We start from the raw sequence: 19,965 nt of genomic DNA on the forward strand, positions 1-19,965 counted from the left end.
AGTGAATGAGAAATGCCTCCTGGGTTGAAGTTTTGGATGTACTGTGGGCCGTACTGCATTGGAGATGTGGGAAGCATCTAAAGATCAGAAAACCAGAACAGGTTCAAAAGAAGAACAAGAAATGGAATAATAGGACCAGAGAGTTACATCAGTGGTAAACTGGGGACAGCCCTAGTGCACAGCAAGGGGCACAGAGCTCAGGACAGTCAATAGAAGTTATTTACTAATAGAAGTCACAAGCTCAAGGTATAGCAGGGGTCAGCCAACTGGTCACGTGAGGCTCACGAGTCTCATGAGACTTGTTTGGATGCTGTACAGGTTCCTTTCAGACCTGGAGGAGAACTTCGAGAACAACATCTTCACCTTCCAAGTGTGTGATGTAGTCCTGAACCATGCCCCCAACTTCCGCCGGGTCTACTTGCCTTATGTCACCAACCAGACCTACCAGGAACGCACCTTCCAAACACTGCTGTGAGACCCAATTCCCATTCAGTCCCCATGTGGGCCCTGCAATGACCTTGCACCAAAACCCCCAACACCCAACCCAGAGTGCTATCCCAGGAGCACATGTTCTTGTGCCTGCTCTGTGATCTTAAGTTTTAACCTTCCTTGCAGATCAGATGCCCTCAGCCATTACATCTGGGCTATACATTGAATCCCACCATTCCTTCCCAACCCACAGACATTCCACTGAGTCTCCACTCCCCATGCCTTCGCTGTGTCCTCCAATACTCCCCACATCCCTCCTCACCTGAAGCTTGCTGCCCATGCAGGAATACCAACAGCAGTTTCCGAGAGGTCCTGGAGAAGCTGGAGAGTGACCCCATCTGCCAACGCCTTTCCCTCAAGTCCTTTCTGATCCTGCCCTTCCAGCGCATCACTCGTCTTAAACTGCTGCTCCAGGTACAGCAGATCCTACCTGGGTCCTCTCCCTTCAATTCAAAGGGATGATCCCAGGAAGTCCCAAGACTATCCGTTCTTCTGCCACTCTTCCACACCCTGTGGATGATGTGAGCAGTGTCCTCACTTCCCACATCCTCCTTTCTCAGGGTGAATTTGCTGCTAAAATTTTGTTTCTAGAATTCTCCATTAGCCCACCCCCAATCACCTCTTCTATTAGCCCACCCCTATCACCTCTTCCTATTTTCCCATCCCTTCTTTCTGTCTGGCTCCTACCTACTGTTTGTTCTATAGAACATTCTGAAGAGAACACAGCCTGGCTCTTCAGAGGAAGCTGAGGCCACGAAGGCACACCATGCCCTGGAGGAGGTAGGCAGCCACCACCCTGACTCTGATGCCCTGATTGTCCTTCACAGAGAACTTCTCCTTGTCCAGGCCCATGACTCCAGGAAGCACAGGACTCTGCCAATGGGATTGCTCAGCCACCTCACTGCATCCACCAAACCTCCAAACATACATACCCCACAGCCTCCTCTCCCACATGGAGGGCACTCCACACCAAGGGACTCTGCTCTCACTACCACAATCCCCAGATTAAATCTTCCTTTCACCCAGTCCAGGAATGTTCTATCAGGTCATACAAAGCATACCAGAGTCCTAGAATTTCAACTTGATGCTGCCTTCATACAATTTTAGCCTGGTAGAAAAGACTGAGGCTCTCATAACCGATTTCCAGATTTCTTTCAGGGGACTCAAAGGTCAAAGCCTCTAACACAGTGCTCTTCCTCTTTCCTCACCCTGCTCAACACTCAGCTGATCCGAGACTGCAATAACAACGTCCAGAGCATGCGACGGACCGAGGAGCTGATCTACCTGAGCCAGAAGATTGAGTTTGAGTGCAAAGTGAGTTATTCCCTAACCCCCCACCCTGCCCTTGAAGCTCTTTAGCTTATCCCACAGGTCACCCTCTAACATAGAACCATCTTGCTCACACAGTCCTAGTCTCTAACCTCATCTCTGCACACCTTCTGTTCTGTCCTATTTCTAGGATACCTGAATACCTACTTCAATCTCCATGGTATATTGTTAAATGAAATGGGCAGATACAGAACTGTGTGTGTTATAATATATTGCCTTTGGTGAAAAAAGTAGGAGGATACAAATTTGTATGTATATTTTCTTGTATATACATAAAGAAAATCTGGAAGGATACATAAGAAATAAAGAACAGTGGTTACCTGAAAGAGAGAGTTTTCATTTGGGAACTGGGCAGATGAGGGAGAATTTATCAGTGTAAACCTTTATGAAGATATATTTTTGGTGCTTGAACCATTCAATATTTTATCAACTCTCCATCTACTTTTACCAAAGAAATATAAAATTGAATCCAAATATAGGTCCAAAATCTCCCAACCAAGTACAAATCTAAAATAGACAGTCTACATTCAAATTTCAACTCAGAACAAATACCATCTTCATCTCCCTGGAAGAGAGGGAAAAGCTTATCCACATATTAATCATAGTCTGGTACCCTTATCTTTACCCAAATTCCAGCTCCAAGCAGACCTCACCTAGTTCTCCTTATTCTCACTCCCACATGTGATTCCAACTGCTTCTCTCATGTCTCTGGTTATAATCAAAGAAAGAACAGATGTCAGAACTTCTCAAATCTTTTGACGTTAAGACGCACATCATGCTGTTCCCTGCCTTGTTCCTTCACATGCCCTGATTGGGCTCTTCTTCAGTTCAAGCTTCTGGGGAGGAGCTTTCTCATATAGTCGCTATCCTGGGTTGGACCATAGGCACATTCCATTGCCTGAGCTATGGACATAGGAGCTGTACAGCAGTGGACATTGGTAGTTAGAGGATTCAGAGAGAAATCAAGTCTAAGTAGATGGGTTATGAGCAAGAGGGAAGATGTGGAGGAGAGGAATGTCAATGGCAGAACTTAGGAGAAAGAGGCATGGTTAGGAAGGGAGGACTGAGAGGAAGCCTCACACTGTCCTGTCTGTGACACTGCCTTCTCTGTCTTCCCCTACCCTGTAGATATTCCCGCTCATTTCACAGTCTCGCTGGCTGGTGAAGAGTGGAGAGCTGACAGCCCTCGAGTTCAGTGCCTCCCCAGGGCTGCGAAGGAAACTGAACACGCGTCCAATCCACCTGCATCTCTTCAATGACTGTCTGTTGCTGTCTCGGCCCAGAGAGTCAGTGACTGGAATGGGAGGCCAGAGCGCAAGAGGGAAATGGGATGAGGCAAGAGGGAAGGACTAAAAGGGACAGAGAAGGGTCATGTTCCTAAAAGAACCCTTCTCAATGGCTCAACCCATGGTGTGGAGGTCACGGCCTAATGAAGAGAAAGAAACATCCAAAGCAAAAAAGGGGATCCTGCCTAATTATGTATGAGATCAAATGGTAGGACCCATGTTGTGTTACAGACACGGAGCAAAATAGAGCAAATTAGCTTATCACATACTCCATCGGTCTATTTGAGGTTTCTTTGGGCTAGGCTCAGGCTGCTAGCCTAGAAGCACTTAGCCAATTCCAGATCCTGACTCTTTGGGCCTAAGGGCCTTAGACAATTTGTATTGGTTCTCTCTTCAACTCTTTAAAATGGCAAAGTATCCATTGCACTAGATGTGTGGTTTGCCAAGCTGGTGACAAATTCCTGGGGACTCTGGAGCTACCATCTTGGGAGCAAGTTAGCACCATCTTATGGTTTTTATGAGAATATGCAGGCTGCCCAGATGCTAAGAACACGGATTCTGAATCAAAAGATATGAGGGTGGATGAAGCATGACAACTCTAGAATCAGGTTGAAAAGACTTGTATTTTGCAGGGGTAGCCGATTCCTGGTATTTGACCATGCTCCCTTCTCCTCTATCCGGGGGGAAAAGTGTGAAATGAAGCTACATGGACCTCACAAAAACCTCTTCCGACTCTTCCTGCGGCACAACACCCAGGGCAGCCAGGCTGAGTTCCTCTTCCGCACCGAGACTCAGTGAGATGGGGCTGGGCAGAGGAGTCGCGGGGAGGTGGGAGGACAGCTTGGAAAGGACGTGGGACCAAGGCAGAAAATGTGTCCAGAAAACAGCCACAGCACTATTTAGCCCATTCTGGACTGGGGAGCATCCACAGAGAAACCCACCAAACTCCTAGAGCTAATAGACGCCTTACAGGAGACTGTGGGTGGGAGAGGGTGTAAAGTCGCTATGAATGCTTAACATCTATTTTATACCCTTTCATCAAGAAGGGCAAAGTCTATGAGACACCAGAAAGGAGATGGACTAGTATGGAGTAACTAAAGAATTGGATTACTGACATCATGAGCAAATGCCTGTGTGTACAAGCCAGAAATTCCTCAGTGCCCAAGACTGGTGGGCATATAAGTGCATAAGACAGGCACTGGGGTGCCTTTAGCTTTCCTTGCTCCCACCTTCCAACCCAGTCCTCTGCTGAACAGAAATCCATAGTGATGAGAACTTGGATTTGCTCATCTTTTTAGTAATAATTTTTTAAAAAATACATTCACCCATACATTTTGGAGAGTATTAAAAACAATACCTATAAAATCTGGTACACAATGCCTATAATAATAAACAGCTATAAGACTATAACTATTATTGCTGTTATAAAAGACATAAGAAATGTCTTCTTTAAAAAGTTTGATATAATTTCTTATGGTCTGAGGATCCTCATGTTGTAGACACTGTTCAGTTTGGTCCTTCAGAAGACACTTCAGGGTGGGATCAATAATGCCTGTCCTGGGCCGGCCCCGTGGCTTAGCGGTTAAGTGTGCGCACTCCGCTACTGGTGGCCCGGGTTTGGAGCCCGGGCGCACACCAACACACGGCTTGTCTGGCCATGCTGAGTCCACGTCCCACGTACAGCAACTAGAAGGATGTGCAACTATGACATACAACTATCTACTGGGGCTTTGGGGAAAAAAAGGAGGAAGATTGGCAATAGATGTTAGCTCAGAGCCGGTCTTCCTCAGCAAAAAGAGGAGGATTAGCATGGATGTTAGCTCAGGTCTGATCTTCCTCACAAAAAAAAATAAAAAAATAATGCCTGTCCTCACTTATGAGACAGAGGGGCTGGTACAGGGGTTTGTATGCAAAATGTCACCTAAATCAGATAATTAGATGCAGACTCATGTTCTTTTCTTAGTGCTTTGGGCAACATCTTCCAGGAACAGTAATAGTGTCCTCTTTCAATTACTTCAGCAAGTATGGAAGCAAAGGCTAAGATAATGCAAAAACCTCCAGATAATTACAAAATTAGGCTTGGATTATATTACACAACAAAAAAGTAGTAGATATATCTCCCTGATCTAATTATGATTACAGAATAATTTTCATCTCTGAGATATTTGATTGAAGGGATGTGGCAGAGGAGTGTCAAGAATTATGCAAAGTGATAGAGGCAATCTAAACTGAGATGAACGTTTTGCTCAGTACAAGTCCCAAAATGGAAAATCTACATGTATATACTTGACAGTTGACTTTTTGCCCCCACTTGCAAGATACAAGAAGCCATTAGGAGGATAAGCTTAGAAAGACAAGGGAAAAATATAGGGTGACAAGACACATTATCATATAGTTCAAGATCCTGTCATATTTCCAACCAAGCAGAGTCACATTGACTTTTGTCCTAGATATCATTGAACTAGACAACTTTTTGAACTAGGCAAGTAATTTCCCTTCCCCATCATTGGCCCTTATCCTACACCCCTAGAGCTGCAGTTGAAGCAATGACCCTGCTTTGTTTTCTCAGAAGTGAAAAGCTTCGATGGATCTCAGCTTTGGCCATGCCAAGAGAGGAGTTGGACCTTCTAGAGTGTTATGGTGAGTGAGGGTCTAAGAGGGAGAGAATAATGGCAGAGTCATAAGTTTCCTTAGGATATAGGAATTTAGGAGCCTGGATGGTAAATCTGGGAAGCTTTCATTTATTGCTTTTGTCCAGAAATTCAGGGTAGAAGACTGGCCACTGGAGCTTAAACACCTGAGATGCATCTGCTTAAAACTGCTCATCACCTTGACAATGCCTCCCTCCCATACTCTCCCTACCTTGGGCGATAGTTTGCTCTTTTTCAGTATTTGTCTCTTTAAGTCTATTCTGCTATTATTTTGCCTAGATTTTATCGGCTTAAAGGTCTTAGCCCTGGTGGCCTAGTGGTTAAGATTTGGCTCTCTCATCGCTGGTGCTCAGGTCCGTTTCCCGGTCAGGGAACCATACCACCCATCAGTTGGTTGTCATACTGCTGTGGTGGCTGTGTGTTGCTGTGATGCTGAAAGCTATGCCACCGGTATTTCAAATACCAGCAGGGCCACCCATGGTGGATAGTTTTCAGTGGAGCTTCCGGTCTAAGACAGCCTAGGAAGACTAGTACCTGGCCACACACTTCTGAAAAAATTGGCCATGAAAACCCTATGAATAGCAGCAGAGCATTGTCAGATATAGTGCAAGAAGGTGAGAGGATGGAGCAAAAAGACTGGGCAGGGTTCCTTTCTGCTATTCACAGGCTCACTAGGAGTTGGAATCAACTTGACAGTACTAACAACAACAAAAAGGTCTTAGAGAAATCCGGGAGGATGTAGGGCTGGAGTGGGAGTTGCAGGAGGGTTAAAAACACAGTAGATTTGTCTTGACCACACTCCCTCCTGTATAGGATGACCTGAGACCACTGCCCCTTACCCCAGGCTTCCAGGTACCCACGGGCAGCCACAGGCACGCACGCATTAAGAACGTGTCTGCATTCATGCCAAGACTGGACTTCTAGGTCTCATATAAGCCCCACAGTTGTCATCCAGCAAGAATTCCTTAATTCATATCCAGAGAGGAACTGAACTCAAAGGAATACTGGGCCTGTAGTGACTCAAAAAAACCAAATACAAGGAAGCTTGGAAAAGGAAATAGGAGAACCAGACTGTAAACTGAGTTCTGTTCTGTAATTTGTTCACTTTGTAATCCATCTGGTTGCCTTCGGTTCCCTGGCAGGTAAGGAAGGCAAGATAATTCTTCCTCCCTCACTGTGATCTTGTGAGTGGCACATGTGGATGAGCTGTAGAAAAAGACGTAGAGATAATAGTGCAGTGTTCTGTTTGTTTTCTGAGAGAACCAGGGCAGTGTGGTAAAGTAGAAAGAACAATAAACCCGTGTAAGATGGTATGTTTATGAGTTAGGAATACTCTGAGACTTGTTATCTTGAGCTTCAAAACTGGATTTCCCCTGGTTCACAAAAATCTAGAAATATTGAAAATCCAAAATTTCCTCAAGAATCGTCTTGATCAACCCAGTCATTTATAGATGAGGAAACTGAAGCTAAAGGGGATTAAATGCCTTGCTTAGATCATACCCGGAACCCCACTGGTTCAGTCTCTTCTAGCCCTACATCTGGTACTGTGAAGAATGAGTCACAGACTCAGATTTTACAATCTAGTTGGAGAGACATAATACATACATGAAACAGATAAGATAAGAAGATAATGGTGTGGCATAGACAATCACTTTTAAAGGAATTCAGAATCCATTGAGGTCCAAAGAGTCAGGGAAGGTTTCAGAGGGAAGATGGGTCTCTAGCTGAATCTCAAGTATTTGTAATAATGAGTCACTAATGGTGGTCACAACATATTTCTCAATTCATCTTCCCTGGAGAAATAGAATTTTTGATTGATTTCAATTCTGATATTCCTCTTTCCTTATCAACTGTTTTGTTCCCTGGTAGAAGATGAAGACTTTTCCAGTTGTGTCTTTTGTCTGTAACTTTCAGCAGCCCAAACTTTCTCTATCCCAAGTCCTCCCAACCTCCCTCTGTAATTACTTCTCCATGTTCCAGTCATTTTCCTAACCTTTCTTCACACTCTTGTCTTCCAAAGCCTCCCCACAAGTACAGTGCCTTCGAGCCTACCATCCTCGAGAGAATGACGAGTTGGCACTAGAGAAGGCTGACGTGGTGATGGTGACTCAGCAAAGCAGTGATGGTAAGAGGGAGAATCCACCAGGAGTAGGCTGGGCATTGGAGGTGGACACCCTAGGTGGATGTATTAGTTTCCTAGGGCTGCTTAACAATGTACCACAAATTGGGTCGCTTAAAACAATAGAAATTTATCCTCTCACTGTTCGGGAGGCCAGAAGTCCAAAATCAAGGTGTCATCAGGGCTATGCTCCTCTGAAGCCTCTAGGGGAGGATCCTTCCTTGCCTCTTCCAGCTTCCAGTAGTCTCGAGTATTCCTGGGTTTGTGGCAATCTCTACCTTCGATCTCTACCTCCATCTTCATGTGGCCATCCTTCTGTGTGTATGTGTGTGTGTCCAAATTTCCCTCTTTTTATAAGGATACCAGTTATATTGGATTAATGGCCCACTTTACTCAAAGGTGACCTCATCTTAACTTTACTAATTACATCTGCAACCACCCTGTTCCCTAATAAGGTCACATTCTGAGGTACTTGGTTTTAGGACTTCAACATGTATTTTAGGGGAGCACAATTCAACCCATGGGAGTGGAGAAGGCCCAGGAATAGGCAACTGTAGGCTTTGCCAGAACCAGAGCAGCCAGGGTTAGTGCATTGGGAGGCTGGACTTCCCATGCTGGGGGCTCTCCAGTCTATTCAGTCTTAGGATTAGACAAGTTTCCAGGAGAAATTATTGTGAGTCTTTCCCAGGTAATTCTTCTTCCCACCCACTTTGTGCCCACAGGCTGGCTGGAGGGCGTGAGACTCTCAGATGGGGAGCGAGGCTGGTTCCCTCTGCAACAAGTGGAGTTCATTTCCAACCCAGAGGTCCGTGCACGGAACCTGGAGGAGGCCCAGCGAGTCAAGACTGCCAAACTACAGCTGGTGGAACAGCAGACCTAGCTATTCTCTGAGAGAAATCCCCTGAGCTTAAGGGCAACACAATCATGGAGAGGGCTGGCCCCAGAACCCTGCAACAGAGGCCTTCTGTGGACCAAGAACTAGACCTTCTGAAAGCCCCAGGACAAAATCCAGCTACCAGTGCTAGTCCCACGCCTCCTTTTTTGTGCTTTGTGCTTGGTGGGAGGATTTTGAAGGACTTTGCACTGGTGTCTAGGAACCTTTTTCTCATAGGAAAAGGGACAAATGGGGCCTAAGCCAAGAAACTTTACTTCTACTACCATGTAGTCCTTAAACATTCTCTGCTTCGGACTGCAGATTCAGAGCTGACCAGTTTCCATCATGGCCGTATGTTAAACAGAATCTGACCTCAGTCCACTGGAGGGAAATGTTTAAGGGAATTAACACATCAGATGGAAGGGTCAACCTTGTGACCCCTAAGGTATCTTCCAACTTTGGAGATTTTCCATAATTATTGGTGTGAGGTCAGTGCATATATCTCTGGGATCTATGTCTCTTGGTGGCGACGTGAGGGTACTACTCTCTCACTCTAATAAACTTGGCACTTCTCCAAGCATTTTCTTTTCAGACTCCTCAGCACTGAACAAGGTCAGAACACAGAATCCCATGAGGGTTTGGATTTAGATGTAATGAGAGACCAAGATGGTGCCTAGGTTAGGCAGATGCTGACTCCTGCTTTATGACTCCCGAGAGTTTGGGCAGCTTTTCTGCTTGTTATGGCCTCAGAGGTTGTAGAATGAATTAGAAAGAATTGAAGGAAGGCTAGTTTGGATGGATTTGGAAATCTAGCTCAGACCATTCATAACTTTGTATTCCGACCTGAATTATTGTGAAGGTATCTTCCCAGCTATTTCATCCTCTTTGTAAAAGTCAGCATAGTGTAATGGAAAGAGTTCTAGAATCCAAGTCAAGAAACCTCAACTCCAGTTACTGCACTGCCATAATTCAGCCTGTCTGTGTCTCAGGTTCCATAAATGTAAAATGCAGGATCGGACCAAGTAACCTCCCAAGTCCTATCCGACTCTACAATGTACGATTCTCTCTCTCCTATCAGATTGCCCTGCTGAGTTGAAGAGCATCACTCGTTACACCTTGTTCTCATATAGTGCCCTTATACAGCAATAGTGCTTTTAAGCTGGATCATTATGGTCCTTGCCTGGACATTCTAGTACTCCATTTTATCTTTAGGAGAGCTCAAGAGTACAATTGCATTGCAACTTTGTACAAAGGTAAGAATAATACTATAAACTTGTCCTATGCCCAATTAACAATGATATGACATGATAGTATCACTTCCGATGACACATTTTATTTTCAATGCATCCTAAAATGTAAGTTAGCTTGCTTAATTTTTAGAAAAGTTGTCACTATAGTAATTAAGATGGAAGTAATATTAATTTTACCTAAATCGGTTGACCCTACTAAAAAAACTAAAATAGGGATAGTTTTAGAGAAGTTCAATTGAGGTTTTTCACTATTTTTGTAAAGCCAGCTTTCTATTATTAATATATGATATATTAATATGTATATGTTATAATGTAAACTAACAACTAGTTCTTCTTAATAGCAATAACCATAATTATAATCCAAATTATTTGTTCAAACCAGTATTTGAATACTGGCCATATGGCTCAAACAGAGCCATAGTCAACCTTATATTTTCTAGGCAAATTCTCCCTTATCTTCCCAGAGAGATAAAATATCAACTTCTGAATGATACGTATGCAAGTAACTTTTTTAGTTGAATGACTGCTTCTTTGCTTGAAGTTGCTAAGGCTTTCTGAGCACCTTTGAAGCTGACTTCCATAAGACTAAAACTGTTTTTAGATGTTTAATATGTATTCGTTTAATTGGGTGATTCTCACCTCATCTGGGAAATTAAAAGACAATTGGCTTCTACCTGTTCTTGGTTTTAAAAACAAAAAACAAACAAAACTTAGATGTGAGTAGTCACTCCCCAGTTGAATTACTAAATTTTCCATACATTGGGTTTTGAAAAATTGGGTACAGTTCTCCTTATTTTCTGCTTCCTTCTTCAGATTTCCAGAATTTAACTCAACTTATTCTTTAATCCTAAGTGGCATCACTGTTTTAGAAACATAGCAATTTCTTATGCGAGAATGTGAAAACAACCACTAACAGTGCTTTTTGGACAGAACTACCTTTGAGGCGTATATGAATATACAGTATTTTGTTGGCTTTTGAGCAAAACCATGCACACAGGTAATGTCTTCAGGAGACACAACAACAGTCCTATCTATAGCCCCTTTTCTGAATTGTACCGTGCTTGGCGCTTAACATCTATAGATACTGAGTTATTTCCTCTGTGCACTTGACCATGTTGAATTTCCATCTGTCACTTTCACCTACTCACGCAGCATAGAAAGCTGTTCTTTAAAGTTTATTTTCACCATCAACTTTTCACTGAGAGTTAACTATGATCTTAAGATTTTTATTGCGCACTCCTTGCTCTATCATGGTCATTTATAATGATTTTAATAAGATTAGTGTCCATGTTAGTGTCTGGAAGGCTCAGAGTTTGAGATGTATTTGTTTTCCCGAATTTTGTTTTCTCTTAAACAACTTCTATATGCATGATTTGCTACAAGATAAAATGGATTTGGGTCCTATAATGCCTGTTTTTTTTTAAATTAGCATTTGGAGTAGGCGTTAAAAGTCTGAAAATCTAAAGAAATTACATTCGATGGCTCCCTTTCTTTCACATACATAGATAAACTCCATGCCCTTTTGGACCCCATGTTGCTCTACCCACAATAGTCTGTGTGCTTTTAAGTATTCAGTGGTGCTGCCCTTATAACCTCTTCTTAAGGAGGTAAAATTAGAAATCCCGTATTTTGGTACAGTGGCGCCTTTATAGACACAACTATTCCTAACCCACCCACCCCAGGACACATTGAGATGGATACGTGCTTGTACATGGTTTCTCAAAGCTCTACATACATATCTTTTTCTGGTGATTCGGCTCTATCACTCACCCAGTTCGGTGACCCCAAAGCTGCATTTGCTATAAACATGACTCAGGAGCTGCATGATTGCAGCAACTCCCAGCCTGCTGTTTAATGTAATCTTCTAACTCTGAAATCAGGTGTGCAGAGAGGCCAAAGGTTACAAGTAAATCAGCTAAAGAGAAACAGATACCACACTCAGTGATGATTCAAATGTACTTAGAATATTCTCTATACTTAATAGTTTTTGACCCACTTCTTCCGACCCACCCATTTTAAATGACAATTATGGAGTGGAAATTTCTCTAGCCTCTTCCTTGAAAGAAGATGAGGCAGAGCATCCCTTCAGTCTGCAGAATCCCAGGCAACATTGCAAAAACAAGGCTATGGGCACGAAGAAGACTCAGGGAGGGCAGGTGAGTGGACAACGGTGTTTATGCTTCCTGGGTGGCCTGTGAGCGGGAAATGTGTGGAGGAAAGGAGCTGGGCTGGTGTGTGCTGTAAACTTTTCCAAGGGAGCAAGCCAGTGAGGGTGGGAGTGACTACCGATCCCTGCTGCCTGGTGAATGAGTCATGGGCCTGAGGGCAGAGCCTCTAGAGGGAGGGGCCAGTCTGGCCCACAAAGTTCCCCAGGAGCTCCAATGGGCAGATAAATATCTTCCTGGCAGTTTACCTGAGCATTTCAAAGAGGCAATTATCTCTGAACAATGCAGATGGAAATCCAGAAGTAGAGTGGGAGCTGGTCAGTTGATTGCACTGAGTGAGATGGAGGTTCTAAATCTGCTCACAGACTGAGGGGCTCCCGAACGCCAGGGAGAAAGTTTAGACTCTTCTGGAAAGGGTGGCTGAGAGGGATAGACCATAGGATACTATGGTAGAGTCCACAAATCCAGCAAGAGAGACGTTAGCCATCACAGAAGCAGATAGTCCTAGGGAGAACAGGAAAATGCAGAAGGCAATGGGATGAAAATGCAGAAGGTTGGGACGCATCTAGCCAGTTTTAGAATGTTTTATTATGGAGCCCAACTTGTAGTGGGGATGAGAAAATCATCCACTGTTGGAGTGGAAAGAACTCTAAAGACCTTTGTGTCTCACACCCTCACTTGTCACAACGGAGCCTGGAGGAGGGAGATCATTTGCCTGATGTCAATCAGCCACTTATAAACCACAGATTAGAACAGCTTGATGTTCACCTCTAGAATTTAAGCAAGTGGTTTGCTGAGTTTGTGCTCATCACAAGAGGTTGAAGGTGACTTGTCATAAAATGCAAAGATTGAGCAAACAGAATATGTATAAGCAGGTTATTTTTGAGAGAGTGTGAGGAGCTGGCGGTCAGACTTGTGGAATTGTTAATAAGCAGGCTTGGGTGATAGAATTGAGCTCGGCCAGGCAACAGACTGGAAACAAAGGTGAGGTGTGGTTTTCGCAGCCATTCATCATCCTTGCACGGTAGGGCCTTAAAGAAGTGGAGAGTCAGATAATGTGGGGTGTGTGTGTGTAAAGAGGTGGCCGTTTAGATTTAAGGGAGAGAAGTACAAGAGGATCTTTACTAGAAGACAGAATTTATGCAGAAAAACTGGGCTTCCTCCTTGAAATAAAACCATACCGGCATTAACAAATAAAAAAAAGATGAAGGAAGAGTTTTCCAGCTGAAAATGAAGGAAAATGAATGTATAAAATATTTTTTTAAAACATTTGACAGTAGTCCTTTAAATTGGTTCTGGGAACATTTTTTAGTTCACTGGGTAAGAAAATATACCTGATTTCACCAATTCAAATAATTAAGAGTTATAGGAAGTAACAGAAAGTCAAACCAAAATGAATACAGTCACAAACTGCATAATGACGTTTCAGTCAACAACTGACTGTATATACGACAGTGGTCCCATAAGATTAGTACCATAGAGCCTAGGTGTGTAGTAGGCTACACCATCTAGGTTTGTGTAAGTACATTCTATGATGTTCGCACAACGACAAAATCGCCTAATGGTGCATTTCTCAGAACTATTCCTGTCATTAAGCAACGCATGATGGTAATGAGCAAGAAGGTGAAATAAAGAAGTGGGCAAATTGGAATGCTTGGAAACATTATATGCTTGTTATTGATGGTAGCTCAGAAGGGAACTCTGGAAAACAGATTGCGTCCCTGGCAAGCTGCAGGAATATGGATTGGGGCAAGGGAGCCGAGTAGGAGAGGACACATCGGATAGAATTAGATGGAAAGAATGCCGTGAGCAGCAGCAGGGTGAAAGTGCATCAGAAAGGACCATGGAATCTCTGTGGGTGGAAATTCCATTCTCAGATAATAAAACTGTGGCAGGAGGAATGTTCTTGAGGCAACTTGACCAGAGTAATGAGACTAAGAAACAAAATGTGAAAGCTACAAATGAAGATGCAGAAGCTATAATGCTGAGGCAGAAACCAACTCCTCTGGACCTCCATATTTTGTAAACCATATTCCTAGATGCCTAGGCTCTAAAACCTAGGCTCAGTTTGACATTCTTTCCTCCCTACCCACACAATTCTATTCCATTGATTTCTTCCTAGCATTGCTCACATTGATTGCTTCTCTCTTGTTTCTCTACCACTATTTTAGTCTCAACACCTCATTCCTGGACAAGAGAATGACTTCCCCGTTGGTCTATCTACTCCTAGATTTCACCTGCAATCTCTCTGGAGGAGGGCGCTGTAACAATCTCAAATTTGGCTGTATCTTCCTTACCCTTCTTATTATCTGCCAGGCAATAAGTCTTGTCACAGCTGGCCCCCACCTGGCCACCCAGCTCCCACTCACCCCCTCCACCTCCCTCCCTTTTTCACATTGCCCCTACACACACTTCACTTCTCCCTCTGACTGTTCTTCTCATATGTTCCAATTCCTCTTCCAGTTTTGGAACATGCAGCTTCCTGTTCCCTTTCACCACTGTTCTCTCTTCCCTCTTCTGTCTCACAACAATGTCCCTACTTCTTTTTAAATCAAACTAAACAGTACTGAGTGTTTATTTAAATACAAGCCTTGGGTCTTGGAAGGATTTGATTCTAAATCTAGTCTAGATCACACCCATTGTTTGATGACACCCACCCCCATCTTCTGAACTTCCTTATTATCTCCCTTTAAAACTATCCAAATACATTGCTTCCTGGAGTTGGCACCTCCTGACAGAGGGTTACGTCCTGTCCAAAATTTATGTCTTTTGTAACTTTGGGAAAATACACCTCTCTGAGTCTCAGATTTTCACCTGTCAAATGAGTAACACCTTATGGGATTGTTGTGAAATGAAATTACCTATTAGAGAGCTAGATACACAATCGATGCTAAATAAATGGTTATCATCATCATTAGTATTTTGTCTGAGGACCGATTTCTGGGTAAGGTAAGTAAGCTATTTCAGGTCCTCATGGGGTCTCATAAAACACACAAACACACAAAATTGGCTATCATTAATAGCCTTTGACCTGTTAAGGCTCTTTCAGTTTTTTAAATGATATAGGCATTCAGGAAGAAAGACTCTTGTATCTGCATTTAGTGAGATGGAAAATAAAATGAACTCAGAAGACTTCTATCTAGACTTGGCTAAGGCATTCTTAGGAAATCATTTCAGCCTTAGTGTCCTCCTCTGTAAATTGAGATAATTATATCTAATTTGCACAATTATTTGTCCAACCTCCTCTGCAGACTGACTGACCTAGTTGGGCTTCTGATTCCTGCCTCATCCGGCTCCTCCAGCTCTCTCCTCCTCTATTGTCAGGCCTTTCCTTCCCCATCTCAACGCCGCCTTTCCTTCAGCCCCTTTCTCCTTTTCTTCATTGGTGTCTCTGTGAGTCCATCCTAACCCCCTTTCTTTTGCTCTTCCTGAGCAGTTTGGCGTGGTCCCTTGATCTCCGCTAGTGTTTTCTATGCTGAAGAGGCCCAGCGGCAACCATTAGTCCTTATCTCTCTCACAGATGCTAGTTCCATATTTTTCTCCCTAGCCATGTCCACCCAGAAACCACAGGAACTTCAGCCCCAACATACACAAACAAAATGGTCTCTTTTCCCCAAATTTGCTCCATCTCCATTATTTCCTTTCTCGATTGTCAGCATTTCTTAGTTACTGAAGTCTTTGTCCTCTTCTCTGTCTCTTCAATTCCTTTCAAGTAATTTTCTATTGCATTATACTAATTCTGGCTCTTAAATATTTCTCAGATCTGGCCTTCTTCTTTCTTTACACTGCCTTACTCTGGGCTCTTATCATCTCTCACTTACACTAATTCACTAGTCTTGTCTCGTTTCCCTCCATCTCCTCTTTAAGCCCTGCCATCTCCATTTGTCTTTCTAAAATACAAATTTGGTCAAGTCATGCCCCTGAGTTAAAACTGCCAGTGCCTCTCTAATCGCCCAAAGAATACAGCTCCAACATCTTAGCATTGTGTTTGAGGCCTTTCCTACTCTCCCCTCACCACCTCATCTTTCACCACAGTCCCTCCAATGGCTTCTTCTACAAACAAATCCAGCCACTCTGAACTTGTCCCTAATCGTCTTTCCAATCTCAATGTGCTTACACTCACTATACCTTCTTCCTGAAACACCTTTTCCTCCCCTCCCTGCTTTTCCAAATTCTACTCTTCCGTTATGCGTAATGCCTCGAGCTCTGAAGCTTTCTTAGCCCCAGCAGACACGGCTGCTCCACCTTCTGGACTTCTGTCACACTTTGTTCTCATGGCTGGTCCTGCACGGCATTGCCCCCTGTACTGTAACAGGTAATTTGTGTTGTCAGAGTCCCCCACAAGACAGTCAGTTCCCTGACAGCTGGAAAGACATTTTATTTATCTTTGTGTTCACTCAGTATGTGGATGCCTGTAAATCTCCATCCAATGACAGAATGATTGTCTGCCTTTATTTCTCAGGACTTTGTTATGAAACTCAAATGAAAGAGTATTTTTAAAAGAGCAGTGTAAACTAAAATACAAATATAAGAATACTAAACCTTCCAGACTGTCCCTTAAACTAAAATAACACCACTTCCGGGTGAATGAAGGAGATGCCTCACTTCCCGGAAGTCAGATTTACTCTTAATTAATCAAGACTATTCACTTGGAGTGGAATCAACAAAGGCCAAATTATCTTTTGCAGCCTGTTTTCCTGTGTTCTGTTTATGCAAATGTTGTTAAAATATACATTTAAAAATAAATTCTAATGGACTATCTCGGAAATATATAAATAACTAATATAAAAAATTTAGCTAACAGGAACAGAAAATATAATAGGAATCCAACAGATTTCAGAGCATTTTTTTAGACCAGTGTGGAGCCTGAATGGAGGGTTATAACGGCAGGAGGGAGGAGAGTACCAAATGAACTGGGTTTATGCAATGAACACAGGACTGCTCAGGAGGCTGAACTGGAAGAAAGTTGAGTAGAGATACAGAGGCCGACTCCTGGACCATCTCTGTCTGAATTGCAAAGCTATCATGGATCCTTAGCAGAGCGCTACAACTAGAGTTGCCAGATTTAGCAAATAGAAATACAGGACAACAAATATTGCAGAAAGCATACTTATACTGAAAAATCATTTGTTGTTTCTCTGCAATTCAAATTTAACTGGACATTCTATATTTTATCTGGCAAACTAAGCTACAACCCAAATGACTTCACTATGTTTGAACCTGATATTAGTGGCTCTAGGGCGTTTTGGAGAAAGAATTAGCATGGACTTTTTTGTGTGTGTGTGAGGAAGATCAGCCCTGAGCTAACATCCATGCCAATCCTCCTCTTTTTGCTGAGGAAGACCGGCCCTAAGCTAACGTCTATTGCCAATCCTCCTCCTTTTTTTTTTCCCTTTTTCTCCCCAAAGCCCCAGAAGATAGTTGTATGTCATAGTTGCACATCCTTCTAGTTGCTGTATGTGGGACGCCGCCTCAGCGTGGCTGGACAAGCGGTGCGTTGGTGCGCGCCCGGGATCCGACCCTCGCCGCCAGTAGCGGAGCGCGCGCACCCAACCGCTAAGCCACTAAGCCACCGGCCGGCCCCCAGCATGGGCTTTCTTACTGTAAACACCCAGAATGGTTTAAGGCCACAGTGAAACTGGTGCTAGATTGCCATCTAGTGGAAAAATTGTGATCATGAAAGCTTAAGCTGGAGGGATAGACACATTTTTTTCCGGAGTCTGCAAGGAAGACTCTAGCCAACTGCAAAGCCCTGAGGATGCGCTGTTGAGAGGGTGATGATATCAAGAGGATGGGGCAGGGTGGGCGGGGGTGGAGGTGAGGTGGAAGGAATGCTGAAATGTGCTGGCCCTGAGATCTAAGGACAGGAGCGCCCTGCCTGTGGCTTCCCAGCAAGCAGAGACTTGGCTCCCTCACTCCAACCACAACCAAAAGAAAAGTGAGAGCTAATGGTGAGAAGCACACTATCCTCCAAATGAGGATGGCCCAGAGGGATGTGGAACTATGCAAAATGAAGTTCTGCAGATGTAATCCCAGATCATTATAATGAGGAAGGAAAGAAGTCATCCAAAAGGTAACAATGTGGCTACAAGCTCAGATTTTTTAAAAGGGCTGAAAAGATGTAAAAGTTAAAAAGAGGCACATACTGGAATTCCAAGGATAACCTCTCAAAGGGTGAAGCCCAGAAGAAACTTGTGCTACAAAACATACTCAAGACCAATACTAACAGTAACACTAGCAGAGATGATAATAAAACCACGCTTGGAACAGGAAGAACAGGGAAAAGAGAATTGTATACTCCTGGAGACAGACATTACAATGTTAACATAAAGAGAGCAGAAGCACTTGACTCTAGTGTAGCCTGTCTTCTCCAGAACGGAAAATAGTCCAGAAATTAAAAGCATTGGACAAAAAACTTAAGATGGTCTTAAAACCCACACAAGAGTCTTGTAGCTGATTTAAATAATTCTATTTTTTTTTTCCAGAGCAGAAGATCTCTAAGATTTAACAGAGGGAATTTTTCTAATCTTCAAAGAGATGATTTGTAGAAACTAAAGGAGGATAAATTTAATGTAATATTCTCATAAGTTTCTACAAGAGATTATTGAAAGATGTTTTATCAATATTTAGATGAAAATTATCATAAAAGACAATAAGTGTTCCCCAAGAAAAAGCCATGCCAAACTCATCTCATTTATTATGTTTAGGTTTACAAAAACGTTAAATTATTGCAGTGCTATAAAGAGAATATTTTATTGTAGTGAGTCATACAGCAAAGGTTTTCCCAAAATCCTTTTCTAAAATCCTGGAGATAGCAAAGAATGGCCCCATTATTATGAATGATAATATAGTTAAGGAGGACTTTTAGCTAGTTTAACTCTCTTCTCAAAAAAGTGCTCATTAATGGAGTATTTTCAAGGAGGGGTATCAAAATATTGTGTACTTCCTTATATTCTGTTTACTAATTATCAGCTACTTGATTATAAATTGTATAAAACATACTGATCAAATTTGGAGAGAGAACAAAATTGCATAAAATGGAAAATGTTATATAAGGACTCCAAATCATTTTAACAAGCTCAATAATGGGCTAAAATTAACCAAATGAAACTGAAGAAGCAATATAAATGTCAATTCTTCAAATACAAAATTAGAGAGAATTGCTTTAAAACAGCTGCTGTTAAATGACCTAGGGGTCGTAGTTGACAGTAAGTTTATTTTGGGCCAAGAATATGAACCGGTTGCAAAAAATAAAGCCAATTCCTCTCTAGAAAACATTAAGAAAAGAGAGTGTCCTATTTGGTGGAGGTGACAGCCACACTGTACAATGCAGTTGATCAGACTGCATTCAAAGTTTCATCTCTGGCACCACTCATAAAAGGGACATCCATAAACTCATATTCATTTGAAAAGAGGCATCTAGGGTGGTAAAGAGCCTGGAGACCAAGCCACATGAGGGCAAGGCTTTGAGGAACGACTTTGCAATATTAGATTTATTCTTTGTAGCACAGAGAAAGCAAAACTCAGATCAATTAAACAATATTCACTTCCTCCTACTAGAAGGAAGAACTTTATAATAATTAAAGCTTTCAGAAATTCTATAGGCTCTTGTGTAAGGGTTAGCCACCCCTCCTCTGCAGTATCCCCTGGAAAATCAAGACTGAATGATCCTCCCCCAGGAGTCGGGTAGAGGAGATTCCTGCATTTGTCAGGAGGTTGGACTTGTCAGCCTGCTTTCTTTCACCTCTAGGATTCTATGCTTCTAAGATGTTTTCACCATTTTCTCTTTGTTTGGTCTACCA

The 19,965-nt window shown here is 42.8% G+C and overlaps 1 protein-coding gene across 6 annotated transcripts in view; it reads left to right on the plus strand.

The window, feature by feature from the left end:
- Window positions 1–10,671, plus strand: part of ARHGEF5 (Rho guanine nucleotide exchange factor 5) — a 24,800-nt gene extending 14,129 nt beyond the window's left edge. For 2 of the 6 annotated variants that reach the window (XM_058532157.1, XM_058532147.1), the window contains exons 7-15: window positions 319–471; window positions 774–903; window positions 1,195–1,269; window positions 1,714–1,803; window positions 2,947–3,104; window positions 3,737–3,898; window positions 5,674–5,744; window positions 7,776–7,880; window positions 8,597–10,671. In XM_058532157.1, coding sequence (XP_058388140.1) covers window positions 319–471; window positions 774–903; window positions 1,195–1,269; window positions 1,714–1,803; window positions 2,947–3,104; window positions 3,737–3,898; window positions 5,674–5,744; window positions 7,776–7,880; window positions 8,597–8,754 — 1,102 coding nt within the window. In that variant the 3' untranslated portion in view covers window positions 8,755–10,671. Of the gene's footprint in view, window positions 1–318; window positions 472–773; window positions 904–1,194; window positions 1,270–1,713; window positions 1,804–2,946; window positions 3,105–3,736; window positions 3,899–5,673; window positions 5,745–7,775; window positions 7,881–8,596 lie in introns of those variants that run through there. The other 4 variants (XM_058532166.1, XM_058532176.1, XM_058532182.1 and 1 more) reach the window with 4 other exon arrangements.
- Window positions 10,672–19,965: the final 9,294 nt, after the last annotated feature.

The sequence above is a fragment of the Diceros bicornis genome, chromosome 3 (assembly GCF_020826845.1).
Source record: "Diceros bicornis minor isolate mBicDic1 chromosome 3, mDicBic1.mat.cur, whole genome shotgun sequence".
In the NCBI taxonomy this organism is placed as follows: Eukaryota; Metazoa; Chordata; class Mammalia; order Perissodactyla; family Rhinocerotidae; genus Diceros; species Diceros bicornis.